This window comes from Cnephaeus nilssonii (assembly GCF_951640355.1).
Source record: "Cnephaeus nilssonii genome assembly, chromosome: 18".
NCBI lineage: Eukaryota > Metazoa > Chordata > Mammalia > Chiroptera > Vespertilionidae > Cnephaeus > Cnephaeus nilssonii.
Window position 1 is genome coordinate 11,075,202 of NC_137089.1, and position 22,937 is coordinate 11,098,138.

Here is a 22,937-nt window from a genome sequence, read left to right on the forward strand (position 1 = left end):
CTTTTTCAATTGTCTTATGCATGCCTTCCTTGCTAGCACAATCCTGTGTCATGCTGGTTTTGTGATACATTGTGATCATTATGCTTTTTAGTGTCAGATAAATTGTATGTTTGTTAAAACATGTATTCTCACCTCGTGCCACATTTTCTAAGTCCTGGTCCCAAATACTGGCAGAGTTCTTTAGTTGATGTGCTTGCTTCCAGGATTGTTGAAGTGGCAGCTGGTATTGTGGTAGCAAAATGAGGTGGCAAAGTTGAATTCAATTACAGAGCCCAGTTCTCTAGTTCCTACTTAAAAGAATCTTGATTATTAACCATTATATAAGAGCAGGCTCTATTTACTTGGGAAATATTCCAGGTCCTTTGTTGGCATCTTCATTGACTCAGAATATGGTAACTAAAGAACTAAATTCCTTAAGGACATGTGAAATTACATTGTGAGTAAAAATGGCTCTTTTCCAGTGAAAGAATTTAGTGCTTAAAGGAACAATTTATTATAAATAGCAATAAAATTGATTTGTATGTTACTCCTAACTTAATGTGCATAGTGGCCTATTTAGTATTAAATAAATAAATTTTATTTCTATTTCAACCAGGTGAATCTCATCTAAATGTTCAAGTTAGCAACTTTAAGTCTGGAAAAGGAGATCCTACACATCAGGGTGAGAGAAATTACATATAACTTAAATTGAAGGCCCATCAAAATAGAAACTTTACAGGCATGTCTCTTTCCTCACATGAATGACACAGAAAGGGAAAGGGGGCTTAATGGTTTTTAATTACTAAAGTAACATAATCACAGTCTAGAGATTTTGGAAATAGATAAAAAGTAAAATAAAAATAAAAAAAGTAAAATCACTCCCACTTCTAATAGTATTTGATATGTTCTAGTTGTTTCCCCTCTCCTCCATATGTGAAAACATTCTTTTAATAATAGTTTATATGCAGTTTTGATTCTTGCTTGCCTCATTTAAGCCAGTGGAGAAAAGAAGGATTTTCTTGGACTTGTGTTTAATATAGGCATATAAAGGCTTTTCCACTCTTTATTACGAAAAAATCCTTAATACCTATAACCTTTGAAACTGCTTCCTTAACACCATCAAGTATTTCACAATAAGTATAGTCTAAATTATACAGTGCTTCACAAATAGAAAACATACTTTATTTACTTGTTTATGATAAATATTGAATTAAATTGGTGATATACCTTACTTAAAAACTAAAGTGTTGTAGTACAACTTAAATTCAGAAATGAAAAGGCACCTTCTCATTTTAGGCTGTTCTTAACACTTGTCAGCTTTCTTCTTTCCCATGGTTCTGAGTCCTGACTACACATTAAAATCATCTAGGGAGCTTAGAAAAATAGCAATCATGTATATAAAAAGGAACATGGACTTGTATACGCGCGCGCGCGCGCGCACACACACACACACACACACACACACACACACCCCTATGTGCATTTATATATACATACAGACACATAAGCACATGTAACTGTATACAAACACATATGTACATACATACTGACATCTGGAGATTCTGATTTTAATCCGTCTGGGCTGAGGCTCCAGTGTCTACTTTTTAAAAAATATATATATTTTTATTGATTTCAGAGAGGAAGGGAGAGGGAGAAAGAGGTAGAAATAGAAGCATCAATGATGAAAGAAAGTCATTGATTGGCTGCCACCTGGGCATGTGCCCTTGACTGGAATCAAACCTGGGACCCTTCAGTCCTCAGGCCGACGTTCTATTTACTGAGCCAAACCAGTTAGGGCTCCAGTGTCTACTTTTAAGAAAATTTTCACATAACAAAAAGGTCTAGAAGCAGGCTAGATGTAATGTGAGGTTACTTTTCATTTCTAATATTATAAACAATGTTGCAGTAAACATCTTTCATGCATGAAAAAAAAGGAAAGAAAATTTTCAGTTGATTTTAATGATTTTAGAATTACTGCTTTATACATGGTATATATGCAAATATTTAAGTAAAGAACCTGTAACTGAGACGAAGTCTTTATATTTTTAGTGGGTAAGTATTCTGAGTATACAGGCTATGTTGTTGTTTTCCTTTTTTGTTCTGTTGCATTTCCTTTGAACAAGTCATTCTGCTGTTGAAAACATTAGTGAATATATATTAAGGCCAAACCTCCCCTTAGTTTTTAAATTAAAAGTCATTTATGTTGGTCATGTCACTTTTTAAATTATTTTTTTCTTTTAAGCTCAGGCTATTTAGAGGACAGTATAGGGAAATAATGAGTGATAAATATAAGCTGAGCAATCCTAGAAATTTGAAAATATCCCAGTTTTAACAAAGAGTCATGTACCAGTTTTTAATCTTTATTTTCTTTCTTTAAGTTTCTTCAGGATTGAATGAAAACCTCACTGTAAATGGAGGAGGCTGGAATGAAAAGTCTATAAAACTCTCCTCACAGATAAGTGCAGGGGAGGAGAAGTGGAATTCTGTTTCACCTGCTTCTGCAGGCAAGAGGAAAACTGAGCCATCTGCTTGGGGTCAAGACACCGGAGATGCTAATGCGAATGGAAAAGACTGGGGAAGGAGTTGGAGTGACCGTTCAATTTTTTCTGGCATTGGTAAGAAATGTTAGAAATTTTTAAATTCATTTAAAATTGTTTATCTGGTACATTGTGAATTTCCCAAGAATGAAAAAAGATCCATGAGTATAAAAATTAGTAATTCCATACAGAAATAATAGCAATAATTAACTCATCTCAGGTCCTTCTTATGGAGCAAACTAAATAAATAATAGCATTTATTATTTGCTCTTGACTAGTGCTTTCACATACTTTATCACATTTTGATTACCCATGTAGCTAACTGGTATAATTATATTTTTAGTGATGTAATAAGTGTAATGTGTGACCAGTCTTTTTTATTAATTTCAATAGTTTAATGCCTCTTTGTAACTAATTTTTCCCCTGGATTTTAAAGACAAAGATCAGTAGTTGAGCTTTTTTCTGTTGAGAGCCATCAAATTAAAAGCAACTTAATTTCAGGGGTGGGTGGGTGTATTATGAAAAGAAATGCATGTTTAATATGGAAAACTGCAGAAAGAGAAGAAAAAACTCAATGTTACTACACCACCCAATGCCAACCACTGTGTTTTTGTGTATTTTATGGCCTCCCCCTGCCCCCTCCCCCCGTGTACAATTTTTCTTTTACATAATCCAAATCAGATAGGCATTTTTATGTTCCCACCTCCCACTTAACATTATTACATAAACATTTTCCATTTTGTAAGTATTTTTATATAATGGCCCTATAATACATTGTATAAGCATAGCATAAGTTACTACTTTCACGTTATTAGAGAAAAATTTTTCTATTTTTTTAATCATTATAAATAGCATTGCATTGAATATATTTGTTTTGGGATTATTTCTTTAGGATAGATTCTTGGGAGTGATATTATATTAAAGGGAATAATATGAATGTTTATAATGCTACATGACATATATCAATGTATTTTCTAAGAGAGTTCTAATTTATATATCAGTACCAGTATGAGTGCCATTTGTCATATGCTGACTAAGGTTGGGTATTCTTATTTCTAAAAATCTTTCCTAATTGATAAGCAAAAAGAACATATATTGTTTTTGGTTAATTTTTTTAAATTAATAATGAGGCTGAATATTTTTCACAACTTTTTTTTTTTTAAATATATTTTTATTGATTCCTCACAGAGAGGAAGAGAGAGGGACAGAGAGCCAGAAACATCGACGAGAGAGAAACATCGATCAGCCGCCTCCTGCACAACCCCCACTGGGGATGTGCCCGCAACCAAGGCACATGCCCTTGACCGGAATCGAACCTGGGACCCTCGAGTCCACAGGCCGACTCTCTATCCACTGAGCCAAACCGGCTTCGGCTCACAACTTTTTTTGATTAAATCTTTATTGTTAAAAGTATTACATATTTTCACAACTTTCTTGATCATGTCTATTTCTTTCATGATTTTCTATTCATGTTCTTTGCTTCTTAGTGGTGTTTTTTATTAAGTTGTAATTTCTGTGCATCCAAGATATTTTTTTCTGTTGTGCTTGCCAGATAATTTTTGTTAGTATATTCCTTTTAGTTTAAGTAGAAAAAAATCCCTTCTTCCTATGTTATTTGCTTTTCCCATCACTTTTAAGCTTAGAAAGACTCATGTTGACTAATGTCTCCAAGAAGCAAACTTTAGGTCATTTACTAATACTGTTCTTAAGCTTGCTCTCCCCTCCTCCCTCTACAATATCCAAAAATTGTAGGAATACCAAAATTTGGAAGAAAAAACAATCCCTAAATTCCCAGCTAATTTCAGCAGTGAAGAAAGCATAAATTTCTATGCTGTAAAGCAAGCAATGGTCAAGTTTTATCAAGTAATGTTAAGAACTGTGACCTATTTGCAACTTATTTACAAAAGCTATGTGGCATTTTCATAATTAGGACATAAATTAGGTGGTATTTGCTTAATGTTGTTACAGATGAAATTAAGCAGCAGATTAGAGTTCCTGCGTAGATGGATTAGGACCTTTATTGAAAGAGAACTGTGAAATTAGGTTTGCTCAGGAGTGTCTGACATCATAGATGTATATGCTCCTTAAAATATTCATATAGAAGTAAGAAATCTCTTGGAAATGTTGAGAAGATAGCATGGTGTAGTGGAATAAGCATGGATTACTTCAAATAAATCAATTTGGTATGAATCCCTATTCTTCCACTGGCTTTTATGTAAATTAGGGTAGTTTATTTAACCTCCTGTATGAACCTCATATTTAAGTACTTGTGAGGATTTGATAAATGAATGTCAAGTATAAAGTTCAGTGCCTGGCCCAAAGTCATAGCTTAATTGTGGTAGATAATAAAGTAGTTTGCAATGGTAGAAAGAGCATAATAGGCTTTGGAAATCAGCCTAAGTTCAGGTCTTGGCTCAGATGTTTTCTTGCTGTCAGCAAGTTACTTAAGTACTCCGAAACTTTGCTAGCAAGTTTGCCCTAAAGATTAAAAGTGGTTGGTGTAAAGAGCCAGTACATAATAAACATTCACTAAATAGTAGCAATTGCTATATTAAGTGGTTCTAATTTCCAAAGTTATATAATCAATATACCATAGTTATATAATCAATATACCAAGGTTATATCAATATACCATAGTTTTAAATCTGTACAAATCTTTCAAGTTTCATTGCAAATCGAAGATTCCAAGTGACGTTCTTTATTTTAACAGCTGCTTGGTCTAGTGTGGATAGGGGAATGAATACCTCTGAACAGAATTCTGCTTCTTTTGCATCTCTCACACTTAACTCTGCTGTTCCTGGTATGTGAAAACAGTCTTTCATTTAGTTAACAAAAAATTTCTGTTTAATTTAGCTCATGCTATTTGAAAAATAGTGTCAAGTATTGCTATCAATATAATAAGAGATATATAATATCACTGACAGAGGCCTTAATAAAAGGGGAAGAAAGACCTAAGTTCTCAATCTGCAAGTGACTGAGTTCCTTTTTGCAGTGGACATAAGATTCTGTGGCCTAACATAACTGGAAGTGCTTTGGCACACAGACAAGTACAAATGGAAGGCCTTCCTTTCAGGATCAAGATACTCTGCTGTTACTAGTGTACTCCTGCCATACTTGTAATTTGGCATTTTGTTTCTATTTTCCCTTATTCATCGTAAGTTTATAGTGAACTTAAATGGGCCCTCACATAATCACTCTACTTGAGTATATATTGATTAGAAAGTATATTATTGCTAGTAAACTTCTAAAAATTCAGCATAACTTAAATGGATATGCCTTTTATTAATCGTATAGAAGCTATAAGTACCTAACAAATATTACTTAAACATGGGAGATATTTAGTTTGTAATGCTTGATTGATGTTGGAATTCATGGGCCCAGTGAACTAATTATGTGATTCCACAGTGTCTGGAGTCGCTAGTCTAGAAAAGGGGTCAGCAAACATTTTCTGTAGAAAGCCCAATAGTAAATGTTTGAGGCTTTGTGAGCCATACTATCTCTGTTGCAACTACTGAATTGTATCATTATAACAGGAAAGCAGCCAGAAATGATACATAAACAGAGGAGTGTCTGGTTCTGAAATATTATTCTTTTGATTTTTTCCCCCAACCACCTAAAAATCTGATATTATTCTTAGCTCATGGGGTATACAAAAGAAGGGGTGGCTGGATTTGGACTATGGGTAATAGTTTGCCAATTCTTGATCTCAGAATACATTTTATTTCCAGAGGTACAAGTTAATTGCTTCCTTCATTTGGTGACTTTGTACAACATAGATGCTATTCCCTTCATATATTCAGAGAAAGTAGCATGGGCTGCTAAAAAAATAGCAACAGTGTTACTATAGCACCTCTAAGCAGTACATGTGCTAATTATATATGAATTTTATAGTGTTACTCTCTTAAAATTTACGTAAAAATATATAACTATTTTGAGTATATCAAGCAGTTATATTAGTGGAATGCTAGTAAAATTTGGTAGTAAAGACTTTGATCAGAGGAAGCGATTGTATCTTTTATACTAACAGGTATTTTTCTTAACCAATTCTTTATATCAGTGGCTCTGAGTCCAAAGTGAATATCAGAGTCACCTAAGGATTCTGATACATACAGAGATTCTTATTCAGAAGGCCTGGGGTATATGTATCCTGGATGAAGAACATTTGTATTCTGAAATGAATTTATGGCTGTAGAGCAGGGTGTTTTGACCTGGTACCATGAATTTATATGTCCCTAAAACTATATGCAATATTTTGTGTAAGTTCTGGACAGTAGTCTACCACAGCTGTTATCAGATTCCTAAAGGACTGTATGACACCCCCCCCCCACACTTCTTCTCCACCCACCCAAAAAAAGAAAAGTAAAAACAGAAAACACTTAGAATATAGCTGACCCTTGAACAATGCAGGACTTAGGAACACTGACACCCCTCCACACACACCCCTGCACAGTTGAAAATACGCATGTAACTTGACTCCCCCAAAACTTGACTACTGATAGGCAACTGTTTACCGGAAGACTTACTGAAAACATAAACAGTGTGTTAACACGTATTTTGTATGTTTTATATATATTATATACTGTAGTCTTACAATAAAAAGTAAGCTAGAGAATAGAAAACTGTTGTGAAAATCATAAGGAAGAGAAAGTATTTACAAAAATTTTACTGAAAAAAATTGTGAATAAGTGGACCCACGCCATTCAAACTCATATCATTCAAGGGTCAACTGTATTCTCTTTTCATTAAATGCACCTGAATTTAACTTGTTCTCTAAACCACCAGCATAACTCTCTTATTTCTTTGGCTTCTCACTGCCTTAACTCTCTAGAATAATCATCTCTCTCTTCTTTAACATTTCCTTAGGCAAAAGGTTCTAGCAAACTCAGACATTTTCAAGTTCTCTCCTTCAGGGTTCTAAGGATATAGGCTACCCTGAAACATCCAGGATTTCTTTTGTGCTTTATCATTTTTAATTAAGAAGAGAGATAAAACTTTTTTTAAATTTATCTTTATTGTTGAAAGTATTACAGATTTCCCCATTGACCCCCCCCCCTCCATCCTGTATCCGTGCCCCCAATAAAACTTTTTTGACTTTTTGAAATATATAGATAACTAGTTTGAAGAATTATATTATAAAAGACAAAATCTAATGGATTGGTACTAAGGAAAAATATATTATTAGTGAATTGGATCAAATGATTATCATGTGTAATCTAAAATTACCCTTAATTCTACTTTTCCTTTATCTTAACTCTTATAATGTCTGAGTTTTTTCTTTTAGGAGAAATTTTTAAAAAATTAAGTCTCCATATGCAAAGTATAGAATTGTTATGAAACATCATTAGAAAATTCCATTTTTAATTTTATTGCATTCGTTTTCATTTAAGGATCTACTGCTGAGCCAGTTTCTCAGTCTACCACTTCTGATTATCAGTGGGATGTTAGCCGTAATCAGCCCTATATCGATGATGAATGGTCTGGGTTAAGTATGTCCTTTTAAAAATTATCAGTTTGGGGGGTTTTTCTGTTTATTTTTGTTTCTTTTTCAGAATTTCTAGCTTCCTGAATTCATGCTTTATATTTTAATTTTAATCCTACTTTCTAACCTTTTAGGTCATAGTAATATAATCTAATACCAAATGTATTACCTGTAAACTAATTATTGAATACCTATAGAATTAAAACTAAATTCATTTTTTATGATTGAGATGATATTTAAACATGAAATTGTCTTATATTTGCTCTAGTTTTACAATTTTTGTTTTAAGTGAATGTTCTAAAATATATCAGAATGGCTTTGAATTTGTGAAGCGTGCAAGTTTTTTTATTGGTAGAAAACCATTTGTTTAGCCTAATTTCTAATAGAAGCATAAGAAGGTTAAAGGCAAGAGTTATTTAAAAAAAAAAAAAAAAAGAGGAAGGGAAAAACATAATATTTTTTATGTTAGAAAGCTCATACTATCTTTTTTTTTTAATTGGATTTTTTTTTAACTCCAAACCTCAGAATTTACTCCTTTCTCAGAATTTTTACAGCACATTATTTTTGGAATTTTCCATCATTTTTGCCTTGATTAAAATTTTTTTAAAAGAATATGTTTTGGCCCTACCCAGTTTGGCTCAGTGGATAGAGCTTCGGCCTGCGGACTGAAGGGTCCTGAGTTCGATTCTGGTCAAGGACACATGCCCGGGTTTGTGGGCTCAACCCCCAGTAGGGGGCGTGGAGGAGGCAACTGATAATGGTTCTCATCATTGATGTTTCTATCTCTCTCACCTTCTTTCTTCCTCTCTGAAATCAATAAAAACATATTTAAAGAAAAAAAAGAGAATCATTGATTGGCTTCCTTCTACATGTCCCCTACTGGGGACCAAGCCCGAAACCTGGGGATGTGCCCTGACTAGGAATCGAACCCAGGACCTCCTGATTCATGGGCTGATGCTCAACCACCGACCCACATTGGCCAGGCACTGCTCTAAGTCTTGTAAATACTGTTAATTTAATGCTTATAACAATTCCATGAAGTAGGTGTGTGTTTTTTTCCATACTTACCATATTAAGAAACTGAGGCAAAGAAAATTTATCTAACTTCCCCTGGCCACACAGCTCAAGTTAAGTGGAGGAGATGATACCAAACTTTCGTAGTCTAGCTCCAGAGTTCATGCTTTTAACCACTACATGGTACAGCCTTGGTGATGATTGTAATCGTGAAGGTAAGCTCGAAACACAGCACAAGGATTAGTGTGTACACTGATTAATCTCTATAGATTAATTGAAACACAGTTCTTACAGATTAAGGGAGATGAAGTTGAAAAGGTAGATTAGGGAGGACCATATTGTGCAAAGCCTTGAATTGCTGGCTAAATTAGGAAGCTGGGGGTTGGAGTTTCTGGTTTAGAATGTGTATCCTTTCTAGTCCTGATTTTAAAATGTAGTACCTCATATGGCTTGGACATTTTCTTGTCACTTATCTTGGAATCTAGATTAATTGAGTTGTAAAATGGAGCAAAAAAAAAAAACTTTGGGAAGAATGATCAAGTTTATGCCCAATAGAATTGAGGAGTGATTAAAGAACAATAGAGTGATTGTAAGAAAATAGCAGGAGTGAGGTGGAGATGTCTTGGGCAGCTGTGGTATGAGGCTGAGGAAAACTGAGCAAACCAGACTCTAGACTTCTCAACTTGGATAAAACAGCTCCTCTTTCGTCTCTTTAACAATTCTTGTAATACGAAAAATATGATTGGCTGCTAAAATAAGACTGAAAAATGTATGCACATGACTCTACTTAAAGTAGTAAGTATCAGGAATACCATATTTCTCAAACTTGTTATGCTGTATTGGCAGTCTTTTAAGTCCAAAGTTTCTCTTTAACCTCATTTCCTATGTGAATTTTATTTTGTGTGTTGTCATCTTTAATGTGGCTAATTTGGTACTCGGTGAATTTACTTATTCTAAATTTGTAGAGGGCATGAATAATATTTGAGATTACTAATCTACAAAGTGTGTACACACATACACATACACTAGCTTTACATTTAACAGTGTAATATGATTAATTTATTGACTCTTTGCCATCTGGTGTGGGTCAGTGGTTGAGTGTCAACCCATAAGCCAAGAGGTCACATGCCTATGTTTCGGGCTTGATCCCCAGTAGGGGGCATGCAGGAGGCAGCCAGTCCACAATGTTTCTATCTCTACCCCTCTCCCTTCCTCTCTCTCTAAAAATCAATTAAATCTATATATATTGACTGTCTGATTTGAGGCATAGACAACATTATCTGACAAAAAGGCATTGATTCTACCCAGGCACTTGAATATAAGGTTAAGATGCTACAGTATAGCATCTTATATTTTAAGGGTAGATGTTAATCTATCAGTTATCTTGGCCATAAAAAAGCATCATCATCGCCCTAACTGGTTTGGCTCAGCGGATAGAGCATCGGCCTATGGACTAAAGGGTCCCAGGTTCGATTTCAGTCAAGGGCATGTGCCTTGGTTGCGGGCACATCCCCAGTAGGGGGTGTGCAGGAGGCAGCTGATCTATGTTTCTAACTCGATATCCCTCTTCCTTCCTCTCTGGAAAAAATCAACAGAATATATATATTTTTAAAAATCATCATCATAACCCCTATAAAAAGTGAGATTTTGAATAGAACTTTGTTTTTGTTGGCACAGCATAATGAAGGGGTTGAGACCATGAGCCTTGAGGACTATGTGGGCTTAAATCTTTGTCTTTGCCCTAAGACATGGCTCTATGCCTCAGTTTCATCATCTGTAAAAATAGTAGTTCTCCCTCCCTTTCTCCCTCCCCCGGCAGAGTTGTTGAGAGGCTTAAATAATATAATACATATTAGAACATTATAATACACTTAGAACACTGCCCTGTGTTCTAATATTCTAGTAAATATTGAGTATGTGCTTCTGTGCTGTTGTTGATGTCTTCTAGGGGCAAAATTAGTCTTTTCTTCGGGGTTAATTAATTAGTATGGTGTGTTTAAAAACTGGAGAATGTCTTTCTAATGTAATTGTTGTGTTTTATTAAAGTTAATGAATTAAATTCTGGTAAGAAACAGCTAACAGCCATTTTCTTGCTGAAATAAAATAGAGATTAGCTGTGAGATGTTTAACTCCACAAGCACGTTAAATGGAGACACACATTGCTTACCATTTTGAAGACAGCTAGTACGGTTCTTTGAAAAGATATTGGTATCCCTGGTCAGTATTGTTCAGTGGTTAGAGTGTTGGCCCTCAGACTGAAGGGTCACAGGTTTGATTCCCGGTCAGGAGCACATACTTGGGTTGCAGGTTTGATCCCAGACCTTGGTAGCAGGAGGCAACCAATCAATGGGTCTCTCTTACATGGATATTTTCTCTCTCTCTCCCTCCCTTCCTCCTTTTCCCTCCCTCCCTAAAAATCAATGGAAAAAATATTCTCTGGTGAGGATTAACAAACAAAAAAAAAGAAAAGATGATGGAAAACTAATTGGGGAATTTTGAAAAATAGGAAATTATTTATAAACTAGAGGCCTGATACACAAAATTCATGCAAGAGTAGGCCTTCCTTCCCCCGGCTGCCGGCACCAGCTTCCCTCTGGCACCCAGGACTCCGGCTTCCCTCCAGCTGCCAGCAGGCACCCAGGACCCAGGCTTCCCTCACAGCCCAGCTTTGTTCAGGAGGTCATCTGGAAGGATGTCCAGTCTAATTAGCATATTACGCTTTTATTATTATAGATAGATGGAGCGACCTATATTATGAATGAAGCTGTACTATGTAGTTTTAAGGAAACTATGTCTAAGAAGTTAGCAGATTAGGCCCATGAATCTTAAGAATTAAGTGTTGAGAAGTCTCCTCGTGACAGTGTTTAGGTTTAGATTATTGATCTGTTGTTTTAAAATAGTTTCATTTGACCTAGTTAATTTAAAAAAAACCTGAGATCAATAAACATCACCAATAAAGTTTTTTTTAATATGTCTTTATTGCTATTAGAGAGAGAGGAAGGGAGAGGGATAAAGAGTTAGAAACATCGACGAGAGAGAAACATTGATCAGCTGCCTCCCGCACATTCCCCACTGGGTATGTGCCTGCAACCAGGGTACATGTCCTTGACTGGAATCGAACCTGGGACCCTTGAGTCCGAAGGCCGATGCTCTATCTGCTGAGCCAAACCAGTTAGGGCAATAAAGTTTTTTTTTAATACGTTTTTATTGCTATTAGAGAGAGAGGAAGGGGGAGAGAGAGATAGAAACATCAGTGATAAGAGAGAATCATCGATTGGTCATCTCCTGAAAACCCCCCACTGGGGATTGAGCCTGAAACCCTGGCATGTACCCTAAACAGGAATCGAACCGTGACCTCCTAGTTTATGGGTCAATGTTCAACCACTGAACCACACCAGCTGGGCACCAATAAAGTTTTGGGAAGCCAATAGAAATTATGCTTCTGTTAATGTTCTTATGGAAGTTAAACCATAGTACAGTTACTCTCCAAACTTTATGGCGATTTAAGCCTTTAAAATATATAATTTTTAAAAATATATTTTTATTTATTTCAGAGAGGAAGGGAGAGGGAGAGAGGGATAAAAACATCAATGATGAGTGAGAATTATTGATTGGCTGCCTCTTGCAAGCCCTACACTGGGGGTCAAGCCCACAACCGGGGATGTGCCCTGACCAAGAATCGAAGCATGACCACCTGGTTCATAGGTCGACACTCAACTACTGAGCCACACCAGCTGGGCTAAAAAATATATTTTCACTAAGTACTTCACTAGATTTTAATCCCCCACACCCACATACCATATTTATTAAGAGAATAGTTTATATGTTAGTATATTCCCCATTCACTTGCCTAAACTTGTTTTCTTAAAAGAAAATAAATTTTCTGGTAAGAGACCTTAGAGATCTGGCTTATAGACAGTAATTTTCCAAATCTGGGTTTCTCACTTGTCATGTTTAAGCAAAACCAATGACAGCTTTGGCATTCAAATCTCCTAACCAGTAGTATTGTTAATGAATGCTTGGTGTAAAATGAGCAATTGGTTCTAGACATCTACTAGACCTTTTATACTTGTAAAAATGATTTCTACATTGAGACATACCAAGTATGTCTTATTGAGAGATTTACCAGGATTATGAAAAATCTTTTTTCTTTAAATATATTTTTATTGATTTCAGAGAGGGAAAGAGAGACAGAAACATCAATGATGAGAATCATTAATTGGCTGCCTCTTGCATGCCCCACATGGAATTGAGGCAACAATCTGGGCATGTGCCCTAACTGGGAATCGAACTGTGACCTCCTGGTTCATAGGTCAACACTCAACCACTGAGCCACACTGGCTGGACGAAAAGTAAATTATTTTTTTTATTAAATATATTGTTATTGATTTCAGAGAGGAAGGGAGAGGGAGAGAGAGAGAGAAACAACAATGATGAAAGAGAATCATTGATCTGCTGCCTCCTGCACACCCCCTACCGGGGATCCAGCCCACAACCCGGGCATGTGCCCTTGACTGGAATCAAACTCGGGACCCTTCAGTCCACAGGCCAACACTCTATCCACTGAGCCAAACTAGCTAGAGCGAAAAGTAAATTCTTAATTGTATATGCCTTATAGCTTGAAAACTGGCTTTCTGTTGTAAAAACAATAGCTACCATTTATTGACCACTTACTGCATTGTTATGAACTTCTTTACATGTATCTCATATAATCCTCTCAGCAGTCCTATGAAGTTAGTATGTAGTTCATTACAGTTAAGAAATTTAACAAAAATGACATAGTTATTAAGTGTTAGAGCAATATTCCCATGTAGATATGTAGAACCATCTATCTATTTATATATATAAAAGCCTAAGTGACCATTATGACCAGTAGACCGAACGACCAGTCAACCAGTCGCTATAATGCGCACTGACCACCAAGGGGCAGACACTCAATGCAGGAGCTGCCCCCAGAGGTCCGTGCACTCCCACAGCCAACCTCCTGCGGTCCCTCCCCCAGGCTGGCTGGCCCTGATCTGCCCCAAGTGGGACTGGGCGAGACAGCCCCGATCACCAGCCAGGCCAAGGAACCCCACCCGTGCATGAATGCGTGCACCGGGCCTCTAGTTTGACTATAAGATAGTTTTTTTATTTTGGGGTTTTTTTTTAATCCTCACCCGAGGGGGAGAGACAGATAGATTGGCTGTCTCCCATATTTGCCCCAATCAGGGATGGAATCCACAACCTAGCTATTTGCCCTACACCTGCAAACTTTTGGTGTATGAACGACACTCTAACCAACTGAGCTACCTGGTCAGGGCTGTAAAAGGTCCTTCTTACCCTCTCTGTTAATGCTATGTAATAATGGCCCAAGTTATGTTAATAAATTTCAAAATATAGGAAGGGACTTCCTTTTTTATAACACGTTTCACACTTGTAATCACTTGTTACATGTTTTACCTCCATTAGACTCTCTCTTGCTTTCACTTTTAGTCTCTCCTCATCCTCTCCTGGTTTAGCCCCTCTTCTCCCTCTCTACACCCTGTGTGACAGAATCTTATCACTCTGCTGTTGTATTTACCTATCTCCATCCCTGAGTAGATAGACTGAGCGTCATGGGGGTGGGCAGGATTATGTCATACTGATCTTTGTATCTCTGGTACCTACCTAGCTCAAGTTCTAGTACATAGTAAGTGCTTAATAAGATGAAATTCCTGTAATTCCACTGTTAAGATATATCTGTTATATATTATTTTCTTGTATATCTTCCTCCTGTAAATTTGGGATCATACTGTACAGACAGTTATGTCTATGATTTTTTTTCCTGTGAGATTTTTTATATGGAAAGCACTATATTCTTTCAAAATACAGATTTTAAAGCCTTCATGAAGATGTGTCATAATACCTCCCCTTTAAACAAAAACACTGTTACAGAGTTCACATGGAAAAATAAGAATAGAAAGAAAATGAGAGTAATGCTGACAGATTTGTTTTCCTGGATACTAAAATATATTGCACAGTTATATTATGTATATTAGAGGCCCGATACATGAAATTCGTGCAAAGGGGCTCAGCCCTCGCAGCCCCGGCTTCATCCGGAAGGTCGTTCTGCTCTTCGGCCATCTAATTATCATATTACGCTTTTATTATTATAGATGGCACTATCCCAGGAATAGATCAGTGGAATAGAATAAAAATTCTAATAACGGACTGAAATGTATATGAAAGAATTTAGTGTTTAATGAAAGCAGCATTTGGTATTAGTGGGGGAAGAGTGGATTTTTTCAATAAAGCAGTACTATATTAGAATTCTAAACTCATTGACTATTTAGAAATAAAGTCTAACTTTTGTTATCTTAAACCAGTGTAAATGAAATCTGACTACAAGTTGTTGTTACAAAAGTATATATGCAAACCTGTAGGATATCCTGGAAGAGGAGGGAAGGATTAACTTTGAGAATTAGTTGCTTAATCAGGGTAAAGCCAAAGAATGTTTTTCCCTTTTAGAATAAGCCAGTGCCTCCTAGGGTGAAAGGAAGGAATTTTGAAGTCTAGAGTAAAATGTTATTCATGACAATAGGGTGATAGAAGCCCAAAAAGTGACCCATATTTTGGAATAAAGGTACAATTATTAAAAGGAGGGGAAAAGAAGAGGTTAAGTATTCTGTAATGACTTAGTCAATTTAAAGAAGAACCTAATCTTGAAAAGCTCATAAGGTGGGGAGGGAGTATAGGGGAAAATGACAGGTAGGGAGTATAATTTTGGTATACTGTTTAAAGATTGACTAATTCTGTATTCTAGAAATATAATCAACTACAAAAATGTTGTAATAATCAGGACAAAGAAATGACCAGATTTTACTAGGTTAGACCTAAACAGCAAATTCAGGACACTGATAACAAAGGAGGTAAGAAGAGTAGAATTAAATAGTTAATTCATAAGTTTTCTGGAGTTCCTTAGAAATTCCACTTAAATAGCCATATGATGTGCCCAGTAGAAGTTGGGCAAAGGTGTGTTTTTTTACCATCCTGTTACTCGGGGTTTTTTCTAGCTTTTAAAATGTGCTTGGGAGAAGAAATAATAGTTAAAATTACCGCTTAGTGTTACATAAGGGATTTTAGTTTTTGGCAGAAATGATAGATACCTAATTCACAATGTTAAATTTTAGATGGTCTGTCTTCTGCTGATCCCAGCTCTGATTGGAATGCACCAGCAGAAGAGTGGGGGAATTGGGTAGATGAAGAAAGAGCATCACTTCTAAAGTCCCAGGAGCCAATTCCTGATGATCAAAAAGTGAGTAAAGGGATTGGCGGGTATGTTTATTTCTTTACACCCAACTACATTAGAATTATTAGGGGATACAGTCTGTATTATAAGTATATCCAGATTGCTTCAGGGAGACATTATGATCGTATTTACTTCAATTATCTTCTCCATATCACTGGTGTTTTTTGCCCCACAAATTATGGAGGGCTTTATATGGAAAGCACTGTTAGACATTGATAGGAAAACAAACAACACTTCCTATCTACTTATCAGAATTATTAAAATAGCCTACCAACTCTTTTTTTTTTTTTTAATATATTTTATTGATTTTTACAGGGAGAAAGGGAGAGGGATAGAGAGCTAGAAACGTCGATGAGAAACATCGACCAGCTGCCTCCTGCACACCCCCTACTGGGGATGCGCCCGCAACCAAGGTACATGCCCTTGACCGGAATCGAACCTGGGACCCTCCAGTCCGCAGGCCGACGCTCTATCCACTGAGCCAAACCGGTTTCAGCAGCCTACCAACTCTTAATGTGTTTTAGAAAAAAGTAAATTGGTGTCCAGTATAGGATTAAGGAAGGCTTCATAGCAACAGACAAGACTGAGAACATCATGAAAAAGGCACCAAGGCAGGGAAATTAAGTAACATGCTTAGTGGAGAGGTAAAATAGTACACAGCTGTGGAACCAGCTAGTAACAGGATCAATTATTTACATGTCTGTCTTCCCCCTTCTAGGCTACATTCCTTAAAGAAAGGGTCCATGAAGATCTTGTTTCTGTAGCTCAAGCAACATGCTTGGCATTCAGAAAAAGGAATAAATAAGTGAAAGAAAAAATATATATATATATATACACACATGTATATATAAAATATCTAAAAATATATTTTTTAAAAGATACATATATAAAATAATTTTCTCTCCACCTCTAGCCCTGTCATCATTTATGATAACTGTAAGATTCACATAATTGAACCAATCCACACCTTGAGCTATCAGTTCAGTTCTTTTCTTTTAGAGAGGAAGGGAGAGGGAGAGAGAGAATCAGCCCTGGCCGGTTTGGCTCAGTGGATAGAGTGTTGGCCTGCAGACTCAAGGGTCCCAGGTTCGATTCCGGTCAGGGGCATGTACTTTGGTTGCAGGCACATACCCACTGGGGAGTGTGCGGGAGGCAGCTGATAGGTGTTTCTCTCTTATCGATGTTTCTAACTCTCTATCCCTCTCCCTTCCTCTCTGTAAAAAATCAATAAAATATTTTTTAAAAAAAGAGAAAATCATTGATCAGCTGCCTCTTACACACCCCACACTGGGGACCGAGCCCAAAACCTGGGCATGTGCCCTGACCAAGAATTGAACCATGACCTTTTGATTCATAGGTCAGTACTCAACCACTGAACCACTCTGGCCGGGCTATAGAAGAGATTTTAATGCAGGATCGCCAGATTTTTTAATAAAGAGCCACACAATAGTGCAAAAGTAGCCATAGGCAATACAGAAGTGAACTTTATTTACAAAAACTGGCATTGGGCTAAATTCGTAGTTTGCCTACTCCTGCTTTAACATATCTGTAGGCAAAGAGGCAAAGAATCTTAAGTAAAATTAAATATATATGAGTGATTTTACTAATAGAATAAGATCCTAGCAATAGAGTTTGGGGAACCTTAGGCACAAGTGGATTGTGGGTTAGCCTTTAATTGGATATGTAGTACCTCTCATCTTCAGGGACCAGAGAAACGGAGAGGTCCTTAATGAGATTTGCTACTAAGGGTGTAAATAAATGTAGAGGGGACAGTTACCAGTAAAATCAAAGTCTGGGGCGGGGGGCGGGGGGATAACGAATTTTAGATTGGTACTACAAAAGCTTGCTACAGTTGCCAAGAGCTGGAGGAAAAGGGGACAAATGGGCAGAGCACAGAGGGTACTTCAGGCAATGAAACTCTGTATGATACTAGAATGGTGGATCCATGTCACTATACATTTGTCCAAACCCATAGAATGTGCAACACCAAGAGTGAGCCTTGATGTTGGCTATGGACTTTGAGTGATAGTGGTGCGTCACTGTAGATTCATTGGTTGTTACAAATGTGCCACTCTGAAGGAATGTTGATAATGGGGGATGGGGAGAGTCTGTGTGTGGGGGGGGGGGGCAGGGAGTATATGGAAATCTTTACCTTCTGCTCAATTTTGCTGTGAACCTAAAACTGCTCAAAAAAATATAAATACTACGTTTTTTAAAAAGCTTCTTAGTATATAGTATCTTAGCACACAGTAATCATTCTGATACTTATTGAATGTTTAGTGAATGTACAAGTAAAAGTCTGTTTCTCTTAACTGGAACTTCCCATGCCTGTTCATCAGAATTTAACAGTGAAAACACTGAATAGAGTGAAGACTGTCACATATCATAGCAGTTCTTTATCTGAGTAGATTCAGAGATCATCTTTACATTTCTAAGCAAAAATGGGAAGCCATCTAAATGCCTATTAGTTGGGGAATGGATAAATAAAATATGATCTGTTTGTACAATGGCATATTAGACAGATTTTTTAAATGAATTAAAGCTAAATTATATCAGTATTACTAAAATCTCATATATATACACATGTATATATAAAATATCTAAAAATATATTTTTAAAAAGATACATATGATGATGAGCAAGTTTCAGAAAGATAACAATAATGATACCATTTGTGCACATTTTGTGTGGGGAGACACATAAATTTATAGAAAAATTGGTTAGATGGATATAAAAGAAGTTCATGATAATGGTTACCTCTAGGGAGTAATGTGGGAATGGGATTGAGAAAGGAGATAAAAGGAATTTTCAGTTTTTCAGAATATTTGAGTTAAAAGACGGTATGGAGTTGATGTCCTCCTTTTTCCCATGAACAAAAATAGTGTTTTGCCATGCAGAACTACCTTTCTTTTATGGATGAGTTAACAGTTAGCTAAAGCTAAGTGGTACAGCGTTTTGTTTGTTTTTCTCTCTGATAATAATTTTGTAAACTATTTGGTGATTCATGAGACCTCTAAAATCATCCTAATGACTATGGTGCTGAACAGAGAAATAGCAGGTATCCATATCATCTCTTTCTCTAAGAATAGTCTAGGGATCTTGGCTGTCACCTGTGCAAAATAAACAAAAGACACTTTTCTATAGATAATTCAACTACTATATGTGATGTGTGAAGAGATATCATCAGTACTAATAATACTAATTTAACAGTCCTAATTCACTGTTTTTATGCAGAATGTTATTTTCAGTGACTTTCTCAGATTTAATTTTTTAATTAAGCCTTTTATTTTGAGATGATTAGAAAGTCACATTTACTTGTAAGAAATAATACAGAGCGATCCCCTGTACCCTTTACCCAGTGTCCCTCATTGGTAATATTTTGGAAACTATAGGACAGTATCACAACCAGGTCTTGGCATTGATGTAGTCAAGATACAGAACATTTCTGTCACTTCAAGGATCCCTCAGGTTGCTCTTTTTCATACCATCTTCTCTTCCTTCCTATCTCCACCCCCTTTTTAACTCCCTAGCCAACCAGGAAGTAAACTGTTCATTATCTCTATAATTTTGTCATTTCAAGAATGTTCTATGTAAAGAATTATATAGTATACTAGAGGCCCAGTGCATGATTTAATCATGCACCTGGTGCACCAGCGGGCTGGCTGTCCGCCGGTGCACCAGGCCTTCCGAAAGCCTCCGGTGCAGCCATAACACAGCCACTGGCGCCGCGAGCTCAGCGTCCTGCTGGCCCAATCAGCTACCCCGGCCACCCTGAGTCCCGCCCCCTGCGCCTCCTGCTGGCCCAATCGTGGGCGTAGCGGAGTGATGGTAATTTACATATTACCATTTTATTATGTAGGACTAGAGGCCCAGTGCACAAAATTCGTGCACAGGTAGGGTCCCTAGCGGCTGCTGGCTGCTGGCTGCTGGTCGGGACCTCCCTTCCCATGGTTGGCCAGCTGGCCCCACCCCCTGGTCGAACGAACAATTTGCCTATTAGGCTTTTATTATATAGGATAACCTTTTGGTACTGGTTTTTCACTGAGCATAATCTCTAAAGCAGCGGTCGCCAACCTTCTGGACCTCACGGACCACCAGTTGACAACCACTACTCTAAAGATTCTTCCAAATCATTGTATGTATCATTAGTTGCTTCTTTTTACTTTTGAGTAGTAGTCCATGCTCTACTCAGTTTACAGGCATACCTCATATTATTGCACTTCGCTTTATTGCACTTCACAAATGTTTCATTTATTTACAAATTGAAGGCAAGACCCTCCACCAGCAAAAAGATTACAACTCACTTTATTGCAATACTTGCTTAATATTGGTGGTCGGGAACCGAACCTGCATTATATCTGAGGTATGCCTATATTTAATCATTCTCCTTGTAAAGGACATTTGGGGGCTGCTATGAATAAAGCTGCTGTATACATTCATGTACTAGTTTTTATGCAAATATAAGTTTTCATTTCTCTGGAATAAATGCCTAGGAGTACAATCCCTGGGTAGTAGGTTCATATTTAATATTTTAAGAAACTGCTTGTTTTCCAGAGTGGCCGTATCACTTTATATTTCCACTGGGAATGCATGAGCGATCTAATTTCTCTGCATCCTTGCAAGCACTTGGTTGTTGTCACTATTTTTTTTTTCTTTAATTTTTTGTAATTGATTTTAGAGAAAAAGAGAGAAACATCAATTTGTTGTTCCACTTATTTATGCATGCATTGGCTGCTTCTTGTATGTGTCCTGGCCAGGTATCAAATCAGCAACTTTGGTATATTGGGATGATGCTCTCACCAATTGAGCTACCTGGCCAGGACCACTGTTTTTTATTTTAACCATTCTGATAGGTGTGTGGTGATAACTCATGTTAAATTTTTAGTCTGCATTTTCCTAATGGCTAATAATATTGCACATCTTTCCATGTGCTTTTTTGCCATCTATCTGTCTTCTTTCATGAAATGTCTGTTCAGATCTTTGCACATTTTCTATTTAGACTGCTTGGGTTTTTTTACTATTGAATTTGTAGTGTTCTTTATATAATCCAGGTACAAGTCCTTGGTGGATATATGGTTTGCAAATATTTTCTCCCACTCTGTAGTTTGCCATCCTCTTTACAGGGTCAAATTCAATTTTAATACAAATAGTTCTACATTTAAACTCTTAAATAAAACAAAATTACCTACCTAATGAATTTTTAAAAACCAAGATTTTCACAGCTCTTATAGTAAGTAAGGAAAGATGTAAGGAAAAAGTGGTCAGTCATAGACAATAGGAGAATGAAGTTTCATGTACGTTATTTAAGATGTAATTTTAGATCAGTTTTATTGCTTGTTACTAATTCTTATTTAGTATTTAAATAAAGACTAAACCTAATAAATGAAATTATTTCAAAATATTTTCAGAATAATGAGCACTAAATCAATCGGTTCACTTTTAACACTTTTGCTTTTAAAATTAGGTTTCAGATGATGATAAAGAAAAAGGAGAGGGTGCTCTTTCAACCGGGAAATCTAAAAAGAAAAAGAAGAAAAAGAAGAAGCAAGGTGACGATAACTCTCCTGCACAGGTAGAATATCAGAACAACAAGCTTCATTCAGTAAGCACCTACTGCAGAAATGTGAAAAGAAAATGCTAAGACTATGTAGAGATAAAAGACACATCAAATTTATTTGAAAATTCCCTAAATGTTTTAAAGATTTTATACATCATACTGCTAAAAAAAAAAAAAAAAGAAAGAAAAACCTTTGTTGCTTAAAAAAAAAAAAAAAATCCAAGTTGTAAACCCAAAAGTAAATAAATAAAATTCTAAATTAGTCCAGATGCATTTTTGTGCTGAAATGGAAAAGGAGGTTCATACAGTATTTCACACCTACAGAAATTCTAACTTTCTGTTGCTCCTCCGTTTTCCTTTTCTTTTCTTTGGTCTTTCCTATCTGGGGAAAATGTTTTAGATTATATTGTAGATCAGTGGTTCCCAGTGTGGGGCACACTCCCCACGGGGGGCGGGGGGGCAATTTGAGAATGAGTTATTAACAGTGAATTTTTTGCATTTCTTACGGTTCTAGGGGCCTCAAATACAGTATATAAATATATATTGTGACATTTATGCATTTCAGTTCTTTATCATATGGTTTTGAACTTTATTTGTTATTTTTTCATATCACATCTTTTTTTTTTAAAACAATTTCTTAGGGAGTTCTTCCTCAGTACTTCACCTGTCCTTTCGTTCTTTTATTTTCCTCTTTCATGGATGCTATGTTCTTTGGAAGCTTGTTTAGACCAAGTTAATGGCCTTTTAGGCTTCTGCCACTTGAATAGGAGTTCACTTTTTGAATAATAGAATTATATGTCACAGGGGGCAATCAGGATTTTTGGAATGTTTAGGTGGGGCGTGGCCAAAAAAAGGTTGGGAACCACTGATATAGATGAAAACAAAGATATTTTAATTTTAGACATGCTATATTACTGGAAATATATATGGGTTTATTTTTTTAAAAATAAATTTATTGATGTTAGAGAGGAAGGGAGAGGGAGAGAGAGATAGAAACAACCCAGGCATGTACCCTAACCAGGAATGGGACTGGTAACCTCTTGGTTCATGGGTTGATTGATGCTCAACCACTGAGCCACACGGGCTACATGGATTTTTTTA

The 22,937-nt window shown here is 36.4% G+C and overlaps 1 protein-coding gene across 3 annotated transcripts in view; it reads left to right on the top strand.

The window, feature by feature from the left end:
* MTDH (metadherin) overlaps positions 1-22,937 on the top strand; it is a 53,520-nt gene that overhangs the window by 22,293 nt on the left and 8,290 nt on the right. Inside the window, exons 5-10 of one of the 3 annotated variants that reach the window (XM_079795849.1) lie at positions 596-661; positions 2,358-2,594; positions 5,227-5,316; positions 7,904-8,002; positions 16,161-16,285; positions 21,744-21,851. In XM_079795849.1, coding sequence (XP_079651975.1) covers positions 596-661; positions 2,358-2,594; positions 5,227-5,316; positions 7,904-8,002; positions 16,161-16,285; positions 21,744-21,851 — 725 coding nt within the window. The remainder of the gene's footprint in view (positions 1-595; positions 662-2,357; positions 2,595-5,226; positions 5,317-7,903; positions 8,003-16,160; positions 16,286-21,743; positions 21,852-22,937) is intronic. The other 2 variants (XM_079795850.1, XM_079795851.1) reach the window with 2 other exon arrangements.